The 19430-nt window shown below is 56.9% G+C and overlaps 1 protein-coding gene across 1 annotated transcript in view; it reads left to right on the plus strand.

The window, feature by feature from the left end:
* SCUBE2 (signal peptide, CUB domain and EGF like domain containing 2) overlaps window positions 705-19430 on the plus strand; it is a 67846-nt gene continuing 49120 nt past the window's right edge. The window contains exons 1-5 of the mRNA XM_021062256.1: window positions 705-819; window positions 1818-1940; window positions 13741-13875; window positions 16888-17004; window positions 17697-17786. Coding sequence (XP_020917915.1) covers window positions 705-819; window positions 1818-1940; window positions 13741-13875; window positions 16888-17004; window positions 17697-17786 — 580 coding nt within the window. The remainder of the gene's footprint in view (window positions 820-1817; window positions 1941-13740; window positions 13876-16887; window positions 17005-17696; window positions 17787-19430) is intronic.

Below are 19430 nucleotides of genomic sequence, written 5' to 3' on the forward strand. Positions count from 1 at the left end.
AGGTGGCTGCCGGTATCTGCAGCTGGGCTGACCTGAGGTTTACAAGTCCAGCTGGTGCCACCTGTGCCACCTGTGCCCCAGGCAAAGTGGGGTGGTCTCCTGTCCCTGGTGCCTCACCCTCGACCTCCCGCTTCCTTTCCCTTCGCCTTTTAGGCTGCTCTGAAGAGACATCGAACCCCAGGCTAGGACAAGAGGACTGCCGTCCTGGGAGGACTGGGGGGCAGGGGGTGCAAGGGGGCCTGGGATGGGCAGGATGGGGAAGGGGCAGACAGGGTGTGCCAGGGGAGCAGAGAAGCAACTCTGAAGTCTGCGGTCGCTCTCATTCCATCCACACTAAAGGCAGGTAAGCCTTGCAGGTGGCTTTGGGATCTGGGGACTCTAGGACACTTGCTGGGCTCCCCGTGTCCGCCTACTTCAGGCCAGAAGCGCCGTTTGTCCTCCCGAGAGGAGCCGGGCCAAGCCGGAGGACCCCGCACAGGTTGGGCGAGGGCCCGGGGCGCGGCAGGCTGCGGGGCCTGCGCGAGGGCCCGGGGCACCCGGCGAGCCCGCCCCCGCCCGGGCCCCGCGGCCGCGCCCCTCGGCCGAGCGGGGGCGGGAGGGCGCGGGGGAGGTCCGTGCGAAGCGGGGGCGGGGGCGGGGGGCCGGCAGGCCGCCCTCACCTCTCCGCGCCGCCGCCGCCTCTTCTCCGGGCCGCCGCGCGGGCCATGGGGGGCGCAGGCCGCCGCCGCGGGGGCGCGGCGCGGGCGCTGCTGCCGCTGCTGCTGTCGCTGCCGCTGCTGCTGCTGCTGCGGGCGGCCGGCCCCGGGCCGCCGGAGGAGGGTGAGTGTCCCGCCGCGGGGCGCACCTGGCGCGGGGCGGGGGCGGCGGCAGGGTTCCGCGTGTCCTGCTCGCCCGGGGCTCTCCCGCAGGCCGGGCCGAGGCGGCGCCCCCGCACGGGCTTGAGGCCCGGGGCCTGGGGACACGGCCGGCCTCGGCCCCGGCCCCGATGGCCGTGCCCCCGGCGCGCTAGCGGTCTGCGCGGGGAGCGGGCCGGGCGGCCGCGGGCGGAGGCGGGGAACCGAGGGCTCGGCCGCGGCCCGCGCGAGGTCCAGGCAGCTGCGCCCCCGGCATCGCGGCCCAGAGGTGGCCCGCGGGCCTCGCGTCCGCCCCGGGGAGTTTTCTCCCTGCGCAACAGCCGCTGTTTGACAGGCCGAGACCCCGTTCTGCACCCAAACTGGAATCAAAATACTTTCAAAACGCTTTTGTTTTGAAGGAGCCCCCGGAGCGCTCTCAGCCCGGGAAGCGCTTCTCCCGGGGCCCGGCGCGTCTGGGGTGTGTGCCAGCCCAGAGCCAGAGGGTTGCCTCAGACCCCAACCCGGAGGAAGCTGGCAGAGCGGCTCTGTTCTCAGAGCGCTTGTGCCCGCTCCAACTCTCCCCCGCCGGGCCCTTGCCCCGCCTGCTCACGTGCCAGGCGCTGGCCTAGGCCGCAGGGACTCAGATCCGCGCTGTGGTCCCGGGACGCCGTCTAGCCCAGGAGACAGGCAGGAAAAGTGGTGGTGTGATATGTGACACATCTTAGGGGTCGCCTTCTGACACTCCCGGGTCATGACAGGCTTCCTAGGTGAGGTGGGTCTGAGCAGAGTCCTGAAGGCCATTGTAGAGGGCATCCCAGGCAGAGGGCACCCTGGGCAGAGGGCGCAGGGTGTGCCTGGAAACCGGGCCTGGAGGCTCATCCCAGGAGCTCCCAAGCGGTTTAGCTGGTGTTGCCAGGAAGGGGTCAGGGCCAGGCCACCCAGGGCTTAGGACACCCTACCAGGAGCTGCCGTGCTGTTTTGCAGATGTGGACGGGTATGCCCAGGGGGTGGACGATTGCCACACCAATGCCCTGTGTCAGAACACACCCACCTCCCACAAGTGCTCCTGTGGGCCTGGCTACCAGGGGGAGGGCAGGCGGTGTGAGGGTAAGTGACTTGGGGACCAGCAGAGGGGCGCCAGCGGCGGAAGCTTCCTTAGCTCTTGCACTGGCCGCTCATGTTGGTGAAAGTGCTGCTCTGCCCCCCCCCAGCACATCAGCCCCTCCCTGCAGCGCATTTCAGATCCTTAAGAGACAGGGAACATCGGGTCTTCCTGAGGGCTGGTCATACTGTTTTATCTGCTTCTGCATTGTCCTTTTGTCTAGCTTCTAAAAGCAACAACAACAACGAAAGGCACGTTCGTATCTTTTGGTCCCGAGTCACTCAGCTTAGGGGGCAGAAGGTCAGCAGCCTTGTTGGTCGGGAGAGCCATGCCACCAGAGCAAGGCTGGCCTGGCGCCTCCCTGAGGCAGCTGGCACTTTCACTCCGGAGCTGGAGTGCCAGGGCCTGCTCTCGCGTGAGGCTCCGGCGGCTGTCTTTCCATGACTTTTCCAGTTTGGCATTGTGACCTGCCAGGCTTTGGACCGACGCCAAGAACCTGCCTCATTTGGAGCTGCAGGTTTGCCCTGGAAAGACGTGTGCAGAGGGATGTTTTCAGTCCTTGGGGCTCCAGGTCTGAGATCCTCAAGTCTGGACTCGGCCGTTTTGTGCTCTGGGCCCCTGGGGGTCGGCCCCCTCTCAGGAACTCTGAGGTTGAGAACGGGCCACAGGCTGGACTCTCATAGGAGGGGCTGCTCGGGGGCATGGAACCCGTGGATGTGGGAGCTGGCAGGGCTCTCCGGGGCGCTCTGAGCCAGTCCCATCTCTCATTCGACCGATGGGGACACGGAGGCGCGCAGGGATTGGGAAAGGCTTTGTGGGCACGCTCGCACAGGTGGCCTGCGGGCGAAAGAAGGTCAGATCCCAGCCTAGCTCGGTCCCCAGCCCCGCGTCTCCCATTCCCTCCGTCTCCCGGGCCCCCCTTTGGTGGGGTGAGGAATCCTCGTGTCTGCAGTCTCCTTTGTGCACCAGGAGCAAAGCTTCCTCTCCCCTCCGGGGAGGCGTGTCCCGCTCAGGTTCCCGGTCAGGTTCGTCTGCTCGGCATCTTGCGAGGCCAAAGGGCTCCCTCTCTCAGAGCCGTGTCTCTGCCAGTCCCTCCGTGCCGCCCCCTGACCGTGTCGAAGGCTCCGCTCTCGGTGCTGGGATTCGCACAGGTGGGGACCCTGCTCGGGGAAAACAGAGTTCCCTTTGTCACCTCCAGTCACTGCACGCTCTCGGGGGAGAACACCAAGCCACGGCCTCTTTGGGGTAAAGTACATAGTTAGTGAATAATATTGAATGACAGGTGGCAAGTTGAGGAGCTCCCGTGGTGGCGCAGTGGTTAACGAATCCGACCAGGAACCCTGAGGTTTCGGGTTCGACTCCTGGCCTTGCTCAGTGCGTTAAGGATCTGGCATTGCCGTGAGCTGTGGTGTAGGTCGCAGCTGCGGCTCGGATCCCGTGTTGCTGTGGCTGTGGTGTAAACTGGCGGCGACAGCTCTGATTAGACCCCTAGTCTGGGAACCTCTGTATGCCACGGGAGTGGCTCTAGAAAAGACAAAAAGGCAAAAAACCCAAAAAAACAGGTGGCAAGTTTGGTTAGTCTTAGCTGTTGGGTTTGACTTAACACAAGTGAAATTGAATTGCTAACAGTTTAGAATGAAAAGTCTACTATTTAGTTTAAAATAATTAATGATTGGAGTTCCTGTCCTGGCTCTGTGGTAACAAGCCAGACTAGTATCCATGAGGACGCAGGTTCGATCCCTCGCCCCCCGAGTGGTTTAAGGATATGGTGTTGCCGTGAGCTGTGGTGTAGGTTGCAGACACGGCTCAGATCCTGCGTTGCTGTGGCTGGGGTGTAGACTGACAGCTCCAGCTCCAGTTCAACCCCTAGCCTGGGATCTTCCATATGCCGTGGGTGCGGCCCTAAAAAGACAAAAAAAATAAAAATAAAAAATAATAATAAAAAATAATTAATGATTGCCTGGCATTGCCGCTTTTATACATTTGCGTTGGTTTTAAAATAATAGAGGATTATTGTATAAAAAGTCACACAAAGCAATACGAAAATGTGTTGTAAACTGGACACCTGGGACCCTCCTGTACCTTCATCCACAGGCCGTCACTGTCCACAGGGAGCGTGGATTCTTTGTGCTGTCACTTTAAACTAAAACCTTAGAGGGATTTGCTGTTTTGAGTACCTGTCTTATTTATAAAGCTGGTGTTTAGTTTGGTTTCTCGGGACAGGGGTCCGAAGGTGGAAACGTTCTTCGAAGAAGGAGAAGGAAGGAAAGTGGGACTCGCAGGGGTTCAGCGAGGGAGATTCAAAGACATGGCTCCTTCACGTGTGTTTCCTGGCCTGTCGGTGTCTAAGCTTCGTGGCTCCAAAGCCGTGGCACCTCGTGCCGCGATTATCAGCAGCATCGCCGCCCCGTTTAAGTTCGGGGACGGGAACTGGTTCGCCCAGAGAGAACACAGTTTTATTCTCTGCAGTTTCTTCTGCCAACTTGTTGGGAAAATGAAAGCATGGGCCTTGAATAAGTGTTTTTATTTTATTTATTTATTTATTTTTGCTTTTTTAGGGCTGTCCCTATGGCATGTGGAGGTTCCCAGGCTAGGGGTCGAATCGGGGCTGTCGCTGCTGGCCTACCCCACAGCCACAGCAACGCCAGATCTGAGCCACGTCTGTGACCTACACCCCAGCTCATGGCAACAGTGGATCCTTTAACCCACTGAGCGAGGCCAGGGCTTGAACCTGCATCCTCATGGATGCTCGTCAGATTTGTTTCCGCTGAGCCATGGCAGGAACTCCTGAATAAGTATTTTTAAAACAGGGTGATTCCGGAGCGGCTTTGAGTAAATGCTGTTTGATTCTAAGTGATCTTTGCTTGTGTCCCGGACTTTGGGGAGGCGTTTCAGCGAGTCAGTACTCACGATGTGGTTCTCACTTCTCGGTCTAAGGAGCTGCATCAGGTTTAATGGAGGTGAATCTAGATTCGGCTTTTGGCATTTGTCTTTTTACTTATTGATTTTGAAAAAATTTTGGACGTTAGCGAACTTGCAGGAACAGCGCGGAAGTCCCAGGTGCTTGTCACTCGTCTTACCCTGATGGTCGAGCCTCGAATGACCGTAGAGCAGCATCAGGACCGGGAAGGTAACCGCCGCAGTCTGGGCCACTAAAGTGCAGACCTCCCTCAGACGCCGCCAGTTTTTTCTTAACGTTCTTTTTCCGCTCAGAATCCAGCTCAAAGTCCCCGTTGCACTTCACCTTCGTCTCCTCCAACCAGTCTTCCTGACCTTTCGTGGCAGTGACGCTTTGAGGCGTTCTTTTGTCTGTGTCTCAGGGGCTGCTGTGGGACCTGACCCGAGAGGAGGAGGCCCTGCGTCTTCTCGGGGTGTCTTTGTCGCGGAAGGAACGCGAAGCTTTGGGCGCGGCTGCTCCGGAAGTGCCACCGAGGGCTTTGCGGTGCGTCGCACCCGCTCGGCCCCCTGCAGGTGCTGTGAAGCTCAGTCACCTGGCTACGGTGCTGTATGCCGGATTTCTCCACGACAAAGTGACTGTTTTTCCCCTTTCAATAGACACGTATCTCGGGGCAGACACGCTCAGCCTGTGTGCTGATACGCTGTTTGTCCCCAGATCTTTGTCCGCTGACGTTGGCCTCCAGCTGTGGATCCTGACTGCAGCAATTATCACTGCGTGACGTGTGTCTCTTCAGAGTTTTGTATTTCCCTTGTGCCTTATGCGTCTATTAATTGGGATTCTTCTCTAAGGAAGATCTGTCCTTTCTGTCCTGTTTAAGCATTGATTTATGTGTTTATGTATTTATGCCGGGAGGACTCATGGGTATTTATGTAATTATGTATTTATTTATTTTTGGCTTAGGTTTTAGCCATGGAGCGCCTTCACACTGTCTTTTGTGTCCTGTTGACACACCCCCATGCTTTTATGAGAAAGTCCGCTTTTCTGGTCCCACAAAACGCTCCAGCCTCAACCTGTGTTTTCCTTCCCAGCCCTGGAATCGGCCACTTCTCCAAGGAGCCCTGGTTTTCCTTTTTTTGGAAAACGGTGTGTGGAAACCAGGGTTTGGATGCTTGGTACTTTTCTTTCTTTCCTCTTTTTATTTCTTCTTTTTACAGCCACACCGGCAGCATATGGAAGTTCCTGGGCTAGGGGTCGAATGCGAGCTGCAGCTGCAGGCCTGCATCACAGCGGCGGCTGTCCTGGATGTGAGCCCAGTCTGCGACCTACACCTCAGCTTATGGCAACGCTGGATCCTCAGCCCGCTAAATGAAGCCAGGCATCAAACCTGCACCCTCACAGGGACAAGTTGGGTCCTTAAGCTGCTGAGCCGCAGTGGGCACTCCTGCTTGGTGTTTTCACTGTGACGTCATCACTGCAAGGTCCCCTCAGCAGACAGAGCTCGGAAATACATGTGTGCGTCGTGACCCCGCACATGGACACTTACTGTTTATTCCCTACATCCGTCCACTTCTGTGGACGTGAAAAACAGTGGGTCCCACGGGCAGGTCCGGTTCCGCGGCAGCACCTCGGGATTCACCCGACCTCCCTCTGGGCTTATTCATGCTCTTCCTCCAGCAGGGAGACACCTGACCCTCCTCATCTGCAGCGCAGGTGCCTGTTGGCTCCAGCCTGGGATCCACCTGAGGTGTTTACAGAATTACTGCTCCATAACCCTGAGGGGAACAGACGGAGGAGTAGGCTGCAGTATCCGTGCACAACGCTTTCTAGCCTCACAGCACCTGGTCAGGATCTTGTTTGTCAAAGTTACGCAGGCTGGTGCGTGGCTTCCACATCCTCGGCGTGCGTGTGTGGTTCACCGACAGCACGGAGAGGTTTTCGTTTCTCTCTGCGGTCCGTTTTTACCCCTCGCCTACCCCCGCCGCCCTGCTTCCTGGTTGGGGAGAGGGTGTGTGTGTGTGTGCGCACGTGCATGTACAGGCGTGTATGTAGCACATCCCCCCTGTTCTGAGGGTCGCAGCTGTAAAACCCCTGGGGGAGTGTCCTCTCTCCTCCTTTTTCTGTCCCCTTCCTCCTCGTTCTGCCCCTTCTTCCTCGCACCGCGGGCCTCGGAGCTCGGCAGTTTCTGGCTTTGCTTTCCTGTGTTGCTTTTGCACAACGTATGAGCAGCTTAGGAGGCTGAGTGGTAACTTGCATCCCGTAAAATCCCCCGACTCCGAGTACGTGTACAGATGGGGGATTCGGGGCAGGTTAGTGGAGTCGTGCAGTCATCGCGGAACAGAGTTCTCAAGCGCCTCCCTCACGGCAGTAAGGTCCTTGTCCCCAGCCCTAGGGGGTCACGAAACGTCCTGTCACTTGCGATTTGCCTCCTCTGGACATTTCCTATAAATGGAACTGTACAATATGTGATCTTTTGAGTTTGGCTTCTTTCACTTGGCCTTTTTTTTTGGGGGGGCCACACCTGCGGCATATGGAGGTTCCCAGGCCAGGGGTCGAATCAGAGCTGTAGCCGCCGACCTACACCCCAGCCACAGCAACGCGGGATCTGAGCCGCGTCTATGACCTACCCCACAGCTCACGGCAACGCTGGGTCCTCAACGCACTGAGCAAGGCCAGGCATGGAACCCACATCCTCATGGAGACTAGTTGGGTTCATAACCCGCTGAGCCAGAACGGGAACTCCAGCATAATGGTTCTGAGGTTCATCCACCTTGTGTGCTGTTCTGGTGTTTCATTGCTTTTGTTAGTGGACTGGTATTTCGTGGATATTTGGGTTGTTTCTACTTTGGGGCTACTGTGAATGAAAATGTTGCCATGCACATTCACCTGTAGGTCTTTGCGTCTCTTGGCTATAGACCTAGGAATGGAACCTCTGGGTCAGGTGGTAAGCGTATGTTTACGTTTGCAAGGAACCGCCCAGGCACCTCCCGCAGTGACTCTGCCGTCTTGTATCACCACCAGCAATGCCCGAGGGTGCCCATCTCTCCACATCCTTGACAGCAGTTGCCATTGTCTGTCTTTTTAAAATTATAACTGTTCTAGGGAGTGTGAAGTGGTATCTCATAATTGTACTTTGTACTTCTTGAATAATTAATGATGTGCAGTTTTTATGCGTTTATTAGCCATTAACCTACTGCCCTTGGAAAAACGTCTGTTTCAATCTTTTGTCCGTTCTAACTGGGTTGTTTGTTGTGCTGTCGAGTTGCCCTTCCTCATCAGCCCTTGTAAGGCGCATGGCCTACAAATCTTTCCCACCAGCTCCTGACTTATTTTCTTGATGATGTCTTTTGAGGTTCAGATGCTTTGGATTTTCATAAAGTCCAATTTAGTAATTTTTAAACTCATAGATTGGGTGTTTGGTTTTATCTAGTGTTGTACCTAAAAACTCTTTACCTAGCCCGAGGTCTCAAAGATTTTCTTGGAAAAGCTTCGTATTTTGTCCTAAAAGCTTCTGGTTTTCCCTCTTACATTTAGGCCTCTGCTGCAAGTTGTGATTTTTGTGCATGGGGTAAGAGCCTAAATAAATCCTTTCTGCGCGTGGATATCCAGTTGTCTCCGCACCATTTGTTGAAGAGACTCTCATTTCTCCCAGTAAATTGCCTTAGCACTTTTGTCTAAAATGGAGTGGCCATCGACATAAGGGTTTGTTTCTAGACTCATGATTCTGTTCCAGTGGTCTGTGTGTCTGCCTCTGCCTGAAACACATTGTCTTGATAACTGCAGCTTTATGGTAAGTGAAAATCCTCCAGGTCTGTTCTTCTTTTGCAAAATATTTTGGCTCTGCTCAGTCTTCTGTGTTTCCATATAAAATGTCAAGTTCTGTTAAAAAAAAAAAAAAAAAAGGCATGCTGGAAATTTCATGTGTGTGTGTTTATATCCCTTATGTTGAACATGAATGTAGTACAATACAGGTACTCTTTTGCATTTTGATTTTTAAAATACGTATTAGGACATGCGAAAAATCACCCCAAACCCATCATAGAGACCTTTCTTATTGTTTCTTCTTAATTTAAAAAATGTTGTAAAGTGTCCCACTGAGTAAACGTCCCCGAATTCTTCAGCTGCTTGCTGTGTGTGGGCTTTTCGGTTGCGCTCAGTGTTTGGGGATGACGGACGCGTCCGCGGATAACCTCACGCCTGTTTGCTCGCTGTCGGGGCAGCTGTGCCTTCAGGGTGGATGTCTGGAAGCGGGCGGCCGGTGGAGCGGTGAGTGCCTGTGTCCCCACCCCACGGGAGGAGCGCGGTTTGCTTCTGTGCGGCTCACGCTGTGCGGCTCGCTCCTGCTTTGTCCCCAGACGTCGCCGCGTGTGCGGAGGGACTCAGCGCAGGCTGTGTCCGCGACCCTTTGCACGCGCTTGTCCGGACGGTTTCACGCGGCTCACGAGGGCCGGGACTGTCTCGGTGAGAGGACGGCGGTTCTCCTTCACCCGCCTGCCGGCTGCTCCCTTTCTTTCCTTTGAAAAGCAAGAGTGGGATCAGAGGCCTGTGTTTTCGGGCTCCCCAGAAACCACGCTCCGCGACAGAAGACTAGGCGGGCCTTTGGTTTTCTGTGGCGGTTTGTGAGGGGAGAGTCCTCCCCCGTCCACGGAGGCGGGTGGACGTCGACCTCGCTGCTTCCTGACTTGGCGGCATTGACTCGTCCCCGCCAGCATCTTTGGTCCTAGGCGTTCCCGTCACGGCTCAGCGGTAGGGAACCCGACGAGTATCTGTGAGGATGCGGGTTCGACCCCTGGCCCTGCTCAGCGGGTTAAGGATCCAGCATTGCCACGGGCTGTGGTGTAGGTTGCACATGTGCCTTGGATCCTGCGTTGCTGTGGCTGTGGTGTAGGCTGGCAACTGTGGCTCTGATTCAACCCCTAGCCTGAGTGAGAACTTCCATATGCTGCAGGTGTGGCCCTAAAAAGACCAAAAAAAAAAAAAAAAAAGTTTGGTCTTGGAGTAGAGGAGTCTTGACTTATAAGGATTTCTTTAGCCCTGTAAGTGTCTCGATTCCAGAAGCATGTAAAACTCCTTGTTCTGGAGAGTCCACATGTGTGCTTGCATCTCAGCCAGGTCGGTCCCCCCTTCTTTTTCTTGAGAGAGAGGGCAGTTCAAACAGAAACCTTCCGTTAACCTCCTCCTGGCATCCGTGAAACCGAAACCTCTGTTGGTGGTGCAGTCTCTGGGTTAGGGACTGCAGACACCGTGTGCACGTGGCCCCTATGCCAGGAGTAAATCAGAATTTAAAATCAGCAAGCGCTGGGGAGGCTGAGCGGTGGGAATCTTTGAGGACCAGCGCCTGGAAGGCAGGTGTTTGTTGTCTGTTTGCCCTTTAAGGCTGCTGTTCTCAGGGGACAGGAGGACATCACGAGAGACAGATGGCATCAGGTTCCTTTGGCACTTGTGACCCAGATCCTTCATGGGGTGGACCCACTGATGTCCACTTGGCTGACCAGGGAGCAGCTTGAGCTGGGCCCTGGCTCTGTGGGGACAGCGGGTCAGGAGCTTTCTTGCCCTGCAGTGGGAGTGGCCACTTGATCCAGTGCTTTGAGGTTGGCAGAAAAGTCATGAAATGAGTGCAGGCAGAACTTGCATCTTGAGCCCTGGGGTAGGAGAGTATTTCCATTTGAGACTCAGCCCTGATGGGACCTTTACCGTGTCACCTGGAGCCCTGCCCACCTGTAGGCACTGTCCCTTCCTGCCTGTGCCCTGGGCCTTCCCACCTGCAGCTGTCAGCAGGGATGGCTGAGGGCTGGGGGTCACCGCTGCTCTGCAGACTTTCTAAAACATCAGCCCCGCAAAAAGGTGCATGAGAGAGACCGTCCTGAGAGCAGCCATCAATTGAGGTTAATGAAAAACCACAAAGAAAGAAAGAAAAAATCACATTTACTGTGTAATTGAGACCCATACAGTATGTTTGAGTTTTTAAAAACCATTTTCTGGCGGAAACCACTCATGCCCTTGACTAGCCAGTAACGGAGTTTGGAGGGCTTGTATCTGAGGGCGACCCAGTCGTCACAGTGGTGCTGCAACCCTCAGCCCGGGGACGCGGGCGCTTCCGAGGAACAACGACCATCTGAGAGGGACCTGGGCTGGGCTGGCGGGGCTCTGGAGCGTGGCCTGCCCGTGAATCCTGAGCCCTGAGGACACTGAGCTGACACTGACCCCTTTCCCCTCGGGGTCTGTCTGGAGGGGCTCAGGACTCTCTGAAGCGGGAGGCCTGAGAAAGTCAAGTGGCACATGGAGCAGAGCAGGCCCAGTGCACATAGAGGCTCCTCTGCCCTTTGGACTCAAAGAGCTGAGGCGCTTTGTGGCAAGAAAGGAGCTCAGCGCCCGAACTCTCAGGAGTGGCCGGCTCCTGCGTCCTCCGGGATTGCCTCCCCTGGCCCCTGACTGCACATCAGCCCCCGGCGGACCAGCCAGGGGACGCAGAGCGGGACTCCGCTGAGCTCGGGCCCTTAGCCTCCCAGACCCGGGTGCCTGGGAGCCTGGAGAACTGGGCACGGGTCCTGCCCACAGCGCACCCCTCTCAGTGCCCGTTTACCGAATACCTGGGAGTGCCCCGTCGCTGCTAGGTGCTCAGCAGCCTCCCTTGAGACGTTTCAAAGGTCACCCCTGTCTTAGTCTCACACGGGACCAGCTCTCTCAGTGTCTCTGGAGGTGGGGTCCAGACGTCGGGGCTGTAACCTGCAGCCAGGGCTGCAGGACACCCTTGTACCGTCTGGGGACGCTCACCCGGCTCGAGACACCCTGGTGCCTGTGAACACACGTGCTTGGTGTGAATTCAGTCCAGGTGCATCGCTCGACTCCATGACACCTTTCTCAGGGCTTTGGAGGAAACAAACGGTGGGTCAGACATGGGGAGAGGTGGGGGGCTCGGAGGGGATTACCCCTTCACTCAGAACCAGGCCAGGATTTGGTGTTTGGGCAGACCCGTCCCTGCTGCTCACCACAGTGTCACCGCGGAACCCGGAGGCCAGGTGTGTTCCACGCGGCTCACCCTCTGGCAGGTGCTCCTTCAGCCTTTGGCACAGAGAAGGGTGCTTTGTTGGGCTTCAGGGGATGTGACTTGAGTCCCATCAGTTTGGAAAAGCAGCAGCAGGGTGTAGGAGGAACGCTTGGAACCAGATAACAGATATTTAAATGTGAATGAGCTTGTTACAGGAGCCAGTGAGAGGCAGGGGTGGGGTTGCGGAGGGGGGGGGATCAAGGCTGGAGAAAATCAGTTGCTTTCCAATCAGCCTTCTCCTTGAGCCTCCAGACTCCTTCTGGGAGTTTCCTCGTCGTTAGCTCTGATGAGGCTATACTCTCCTGCTTGGTGGTTCATGCGTTGAATAGTTAATATGTGCTGTGGGTTCCAGGGCTACGCTAAATAAAACAGAAATCTCTGTTCTCACGGAGCTTGCAGTCTAGTGGAGATGGATGGGTAAAGGGTTTTGAGGACTCAAAAGGTGCAAAATAAGAAAAGCTTTTGAGGAATTCTCTTGTGGTGCAGCAGGCTAAGGATCCAGCATTGTCACTGCAGTGGCTCAGGTCACTGCTGTGGCACAGGTTTGATCCCTGGCCTGGGAAGTTCCACATGCGAGCGTGTGGCCAAAAAAGGAGAAAAAAAAAAAAAAAATGAGACTGCCTTGCAGTGAGCGTACAGATGCAGCGTGCTGGGGGTAGCATGTAGTCCAGTGGAAGGAAGACCCCGTCTCAGCCTGGAGGCAGAGCCCTGCCAAGGCGCGCCCCCTCTGCTCCGGGCTCCTCCTCTGCGGCTCCTGCTGTCTGCTGGCTCCTCCTGCTCCTCGTGTTCTCTCAGCTCTACTCCGGCCGTCTCGCTGCTTTCCCCTCTCTCTCCCCACACTCCTGCCTTGATTTTCCCATCTGTAGCCCCCTCTTTACCAGGACACGGCAGGTAAATGGTTCCCAAAGGTGTCTTTACAACGCCAGCTCAGGTTTCCCACAGCCCCGCTGGGCCAGGCCCCGGAGGTCACCACCTCACCCGCATCACCTCCCTGCCGTGCTGGGGACCAGCCACCTCTCCGCCCCCAGTTCTCTGCCCAGCCCTGGTCTCCCCCGTTTCTCGGCCACTCCCGCCGTGTCCACATGGCTCCCCGTCCCAGCCCCGTCTGTCTCTTCCGTCCCAGGCGTCTCCCCTGCCAGGCCCCGGCCTGCTCCCCGCTGGCGCCGGCCGTGGACTTTTCGGGCACAGGTGTCCTCTGCTCAGCTGCAGCCTGTTCTCCCAGCGCCGGGCGCCGACTGTGTCCCCCCTGCTCCAGGGCTTCCCAGCTGCCTCTCTGATGAAGCAGGAACCCTTTCCTGGGAGTCAGGGTCCTCCGAGGCGTGACCCGTCCACCGTCCCAGCTCTGTCTCCTGTCGCTCCACCGCACAGACTTGCTTCGCGGGCCTGGGTGGCCCCTGTTGTCCCGCGTCTTCGTGTCACCACCTTCGCTCTGCTCCTGCCTCCCGCCCTCTCCTGCCCGCCTGCCCGGCCCTGATTTGTGCTTGGGGACACCTGCGGGGTGCATCCTTCGCCAGCTCCCATCCCGATGCCCACGGATCAGGGATGCTCCCATCCCTTCTCTCACGCTCCTTGGACGGTTGTGTCCCTGCCTCTGCCCCAGGGCATGCTCCGGGAGGGCAGGGCTCTTCTCCTGTCTCCTCTGGCACCCAGCCTGGCAAGGGAATGCTCAGTAACTACTGAACGATTATCTGCGTCCATGGGGCGGGCCCATCCCAGGGACCCCCAGACCCACAAGGGCTGCTCCCCTGGGCTCCCCGGTGCTGGGGACCTGAAGAGGGGCCTGGTCTCTGCCTAGCAGGAGTCCCGTGGCTGCCAGGCGGGGCGGTGTGTGGGAGCGGAGGCTAAGCCTTCTCCCCTCCAGATGCGGACGAGTGCCTGCGGGACAACGGCGGCTGCCAGCACAGCTGCGTGAACCTCATGGGAAGCTACGAGTGTCGCTGCAAGGAGGGCTTTTTCCTGAGTGACAATCAGCACACGTGCATTCACCACTCAGAAGGTACCTCTGCTCTGCCGGGGTGGGGGGCACCCCTGAGAATCCCCCGGCCCCCGTGACTCTGGGGAGGAACATGCAGGCGGAAAGCCCAGGCCGGGACGAGCAGGCGGGGCGTTCGGCTTCACCTGCCCCACCTGGCTCTGCAGACTCGCCCGTTCTCTGACGCCGATCGCTAAATGGACTGCATTTCCGACACGACCCGGGGTCTCAGGAGAGACCGCGGCCTCGAGTGTGAGCCCGCGGAGCCTGGGTGGCGGGACCGGCGGGAGCCTCCCTCCCGGCCTCGGCGATGCCTGTTTGCAGCCCTGGCTGGACCTGGCCCCCGTGTTCTGCGTTTTTGAATCTGAGCCTCGGGGTTCCAGCGGGGAGGCGGCCCCCCTCCCCAGATCGGGGGTCCTGGCTGTGGTTTCCTCCTCTGACGGCTTCCGATGGCTCTGCTGGGAGTGTGTACTCACGCCTCTGCCGGTTCAGGGGCGTCTCGGGAGGGAGCGGCGTTAAACGCCTGAGGCCAGTCAGCCGCTTCTAAGTCGGCGACGGGCGTTTCGTTCTCCTCCGCTCCGTCTTCAGCCACAGACCCACATTTTGATGACTGCGCGTCCCCCGAGATTTCCTGTGCCTGTTTTTAAGGGACGCGCCCCAGATACTAGCCTGTTAACTCCTTTTGGCCTGTGATGCGTGCGCATTCTCGTAACTCACAAACGAGGTGCGTTTTAAGGTCTCCTACCACGTATCACAGATCTGTAGCGTTACTGTTTTAATCGTGGTTCTAGTGGCTTTTCAAGGGCTTCTTTGTGGGAAATGGTTTTCGCCTCATTTGCAGAGAATGATGTGGCTTCACCAGAAAGCCTGTGTAGGTACCGAGGGCGGCCAGAAAAGTGGGGAGTCCCCCGGCCTGCCCACCGTCCCTGGGTGAGCTGCGTGGGCACGGACCTGCCTCCAGTCAGGCCGGCTGCCGAGCTCGTGCAGGGGTGGCCCTTGAGTGAGTGGCACTTAGGTTTCACCGTCACTTTCCCGCCAGCTTCTCTGGATTCTTCTGTGAGCTCTGCGTCTGGTCAGAGGCTGACCTAAGAAGCCAGCAGCACGAATGACCCCATCTCAGGGCCTCTCCCATGTGGCTGCTCAAAGCCACTTCCTGGGAGGTCAGGTGGCTTTCTCTTCGGGTGGCAGGAGGGACGCGGGCCCGGTAGGTCCAGCTGGTGTGTGCCCACTCCCAGGATGGGGCCCACTGCTCCCGACGCCCTCACAGCGATTCCGGGCCTCTCTCACCCTCGCTCGGCCCGCTCCTGTCCCGCAAACCCCCAGACTGGCTACCGACACAGGCCCTCACAGCAGAAGTAAGTGCAGGAGCCGTCCATTCCTTTCCACAATCTGTGTTTTCTAAATTTGCTGCAGTTTAGACATTCTTAGAACCCCTGAAGAGTATTTAGAATGAGCGTATTTGTCTGGAGCTAAAAGCAAAATCCAAGAGTTTGAGTGTCTGGAAGCTTCCTGTGATTTTCTGCTGTTTCAGCCCGAGTGCTCGGCAAGGTCACGGCGAGGTTGGAGGCGGCTCCTCGGCCCCCTGCAGCCGAGGGTTTTTCCTCTTCAAACAGAGCCGTCTGCAAACAGCTTGCTTTAGGCTGTCCTCCTTGCTGTGCACGTGAAACCCTTAGAAACTGTGTTAAAATAGGCTTTCAAACCCACGGTCGATACCCTGAAAATGGTTGAAAGCAGGTGACCACTGCAAGCTGGCATTTTCTAGCGTTGCTGTTGTGGCTTTTAGTCATAATTTACCAAACGTTCTCTAATATAGGGCATCAAAAGGACAGGGCCCTAAAAGGACAAAAAAAAAAAAAAAAACAACAAACCCAAAACAAAAGCAGTGCCTCGATAGAGACAAGCTGGGTCATTAACTCACTGTACCACAGTAGAGATCCTAAAAGCTTATTTTTAAAAATTAAAAAATTTTTAAAAAATATTACCGCTCAAATAGTTCATAATCAATTATAAAACTCGAGGAAGGAACGCAGAAACACCCAGAATTTTACGGCGCGACCGGTGGTTTTACCATCTCACATTCCTGCCGAGTCGTCGGCATGTGTGCGCAGCTTCTGCCTCTTCCTCTCAGCGCAGACATGCTCTCAGTTTCTTCATGAGAAAGTCAAATACAACTGCGGACCGGAGCGTAAAGGACACATGGCCTTTGCCTCTCCATTCCCTCTGCCAGGGGCGACCCCTTTCAGACTGAGGAACAGGTGGTTTTGTAGCTTTCTTTTCTTTCCTTTTTTCGGCCTGTTGTCAGTGTGTTTGTGCACAGTCGTTGTGCTTACTGGTTCACGTTGCCTTGACTGTGTGCAGAGCCGTCCCTCCCCTGCCTACTCTCCCTTCCCACTAATCCAGATGGAATCTGATGAGAAGCCCCGGCACACACAGCACGTGGAGTATTTGTGTCTGTGCTGCTCACAAAGGGCCACGGCATTTCCAAAAGTCCCAGCACTTCTGAGAGAGCAAAGCAGTAGTTTAGCATCTTTTGATCTAATTTCCTTTTTTCTTTTTTTTCATCTTTTTAGGGTCACAGACATGGCATATGGAATTCCCAGGCTAGGGGTCGAATTGGAGCTACCGCTGCCAGCCTGCACCACAGCCGAAGCAGTGCCAGATCCTTAACCCTCTGAGTGAAGCCGGGGATCGAACCCTCATCCTCATAGATGCCAGTCAGGTTCATTAACTGCTGAGCCACAGCAGGGGCTCCTAATTCCCTTTAAAGAGTGAAACTCTCCCCCCAGCCTCGCCTCCCTATCTTCCTGTATAATGTCGCCCAGACCTGTCACTCAGCATTTGCACAAGTCACACTGTGACCCCCTGTTTCCATGGACAGGGACATGGGCTGGGTCAAGGTTTTTCTTTTCTGCACAGCGCCAGGCACGAGCGAGGTGCTCAGATACTTCCTGAATAAAAGCGGAGTTCTTTTGCCGCAGACGCAGCCAGGGGAGCGGAAATCTCAGGGCTTTATGTGCCGATTCGTTTTCCTCTTAGTGACCTGTGGCCATGGAAACGGCGGATGCCAGCACTCCTGTGAGGACACGGCTGCAGGCCCAGAGTGTAGCTGCCACCCTCAGTCCGAGCTGCACGTGGATGGGAGGAGCTGCCCCGGTGAGCGGGGACCCTCCCGCCGGGTGGGGTCTGCTGGCCTGCTCACCCTAACCCAGCCCCAACACCAGCTGTTCTAGTGTTTAGGATCAGATGAAGGGAGTTTCCAGCGCCTTCGCCCTCAGACAGGTCCCCTGCCTCTTCGCACGTGGCAGTGGGACAAGTCCAGGCCGGGGTGGGGTCTCCCCTGTGAGACCCCGGCAAGCCCTTCCTCCTCCTCCAGACCAGCTGCTGCTGAAGCTGGTGTTCTGGAAGCTGGAACAGCACCTCCCAGGAGGCCAGGGCAGCGCAGCTCAGGCCTGCTGTTGGTGATGACAGGGCCTGACTGTCAGCAGGAGCCACAGTGTCCTGGTTCCGGCGGGGTGGTTGCCTGGCCCTCTGCCGGCTCCAGTGTAGAGGTTCCCTGACCCCAGGTGTTTCGTCCTGTAGACTAAGGGCTCTGGAGCGCACCTGAAGCTTGCATTCCCCGGTGTCTCTGGTCAGTACCATACAATAAAAACGTCTTTTCCATGTTCAGCGTTTCCTAAGGCTCCGTGGGCGTGTAACACGCCGTGCTTCCCACAGGGCCTGAGACCACCCGCTCCGTCCAGCGAGGTCTCACACCTCCCTCTGTCCTCGTGGCTGGATTTCCACAGACGTGGCCCTACAGTCTGGCGTGTTCAGTCTGAGATCTGTGCTCTTTGCATCTCTTGCAGAGCGACCGGACACTGCCCTGGAGGTGACAGAGGGCAGCGCCACATCCATGGCGGACGGGGATAAACGGGTGAAGCGGCGGCTGCTCATGGGTAGGCCCGTCACCCCCTCTCCCAGCCGTCACGTGTCCCTCTCCCTCCCCGACTGCCGGCCTCGGCCTGAAGTGGGGCCTACGTGCCCCCAGACCTGCCGGACCGGACTCAGCAGCGCTCGTCCAGCCTGGGGGGGTCTGTTCTCCACACGCTGCTCCTTAGTCTCCATCCAGGACCCCTGGTCTTGCAGGAAGAGCGCTGCCCGGGGACCGTACTTGGAATAACCCAGGTGGCATCCTAGCACGGCCCCGAGCCTCCGTGTCCTGGTCCTCCTCTAAGACGGCTGTGACACAGTCGCCGGCTCCGGGTCCTCAGGGAGCTCAGCTGCGCCAATAACGTGCAGAAGTGCCCGCAGTGCCAGGCCTGGGGCTTGGAGGGTGGTCGGGGCATGAGACCCCCCTTCTGAGGAACCGTGACGAGAGGGGCCCTGGGGGTGGGCTCCGCTGAGCGTGGAGATTGGGCTGGGTCTCTGCCCACTGAGCCTTCTGCTTCGGCCTCAGCCCGTGTTGCTGGCAGGAGAGATGAGTGCGGGCGAGGGGTCTTGGCCGGGGGCAGAGGAAGGGCTGCCAGCCGAGCTGGTGGTGGCTGAGGGGGTGGGAGTGGGGTGGGTCCTTTGACATTGTTATTCTGGAGAAGGCTTGGCTTGACCTAAACAAGACTGACCCTCAGGCAGCTTAGAGATTTAACAGGTAGGGAACTAAGCCACTGGTTACCAGGCAGGTGAGGTTTCCCAGCTCTTTTCTGCCGTATTAAAGTTACTGTTTTTAATCGCCTTAAAAGAGTACGTATGAATAATATAAAATCCTTAAAAGCTTAATTAGTACTGTTAAGCTTGTAATGAAATACATCATTTCCTTGCCTCCTCACTTCCCACTTGCCAGAGGTGACAGTTTTCAGTTCTCTGAGTAGTTTCTCCTTTTCCCGACTCCCCACATCTAGGCTTCTTTGCTTTTTTTGTTTCGTTTTGTTTGGTTTGTTGAGGGCCACCCCCAAGGCACGTGGAAGTCCCCCGGCTGGGGGTCGAATCGGAGCTACAGCTGCTGGCCTACACCACGGCCACAGAGACACGGGATCCGAGCCGGGTCTGTGGCCTCCACCACAGCTCATGACAACACCGGATCCTTCACCCACTGAGCGAGGCCAGGGATCAAACCTGCACCCTCACGGGTCCTGGTTGGATTCGTTTCTGCTGGGCCACGACTGGAACCGCCCCCTGCATTTCGGAAAAGAGAAGCGTCTATGGTTATTTCTTGAGGTGTCAGTTTTCAATGCTGGCGTTTGACTTCCTGCCGTGAGGACTGAGTTGTAGCTCCCGCCAGGCCCCCTTCTCCAGTGCACACAGTGTAGTTTTATCACGATTTAAGTCCGCATGTGAGCTTACATACGGTGAATATCCAAGTATGACTCACCCTGTTTTTCCTTAGTTTTCTAAGGACCTCTAGCCAGTTTTTTTTTTTTTTTTTTTTTTGTCTTTTTGTCTCCCACGGCATATGGAGGTTCCCAGGCTAGGGGTCGAATCGCAGCTGTAGCCGCCAGCCTACGCCAGAGCCACAGCAACGTGGGATCCAAGCCGCGTCTGCAACCTACACCACAGCTCATGGCAACGCCGGATCCTTAACCCACTGAGCAAGGGCAGGGATCGAA

The sequence above is a fragment of the Sus scrofa genome, chromosome 9, assembly GCF_000003025.6.
Source record: "Sus scrofa isolate TJ Tabasco breed Duroc chromosome 9, Sscrofa11.1, whole genome shotgun sequence".
NCBI classification, from domain to species: Eukaryota; Metazoa; Chordata; class Mammalia; order Artiodactyla; family Suidae; genus Sus; species Sus scrofa.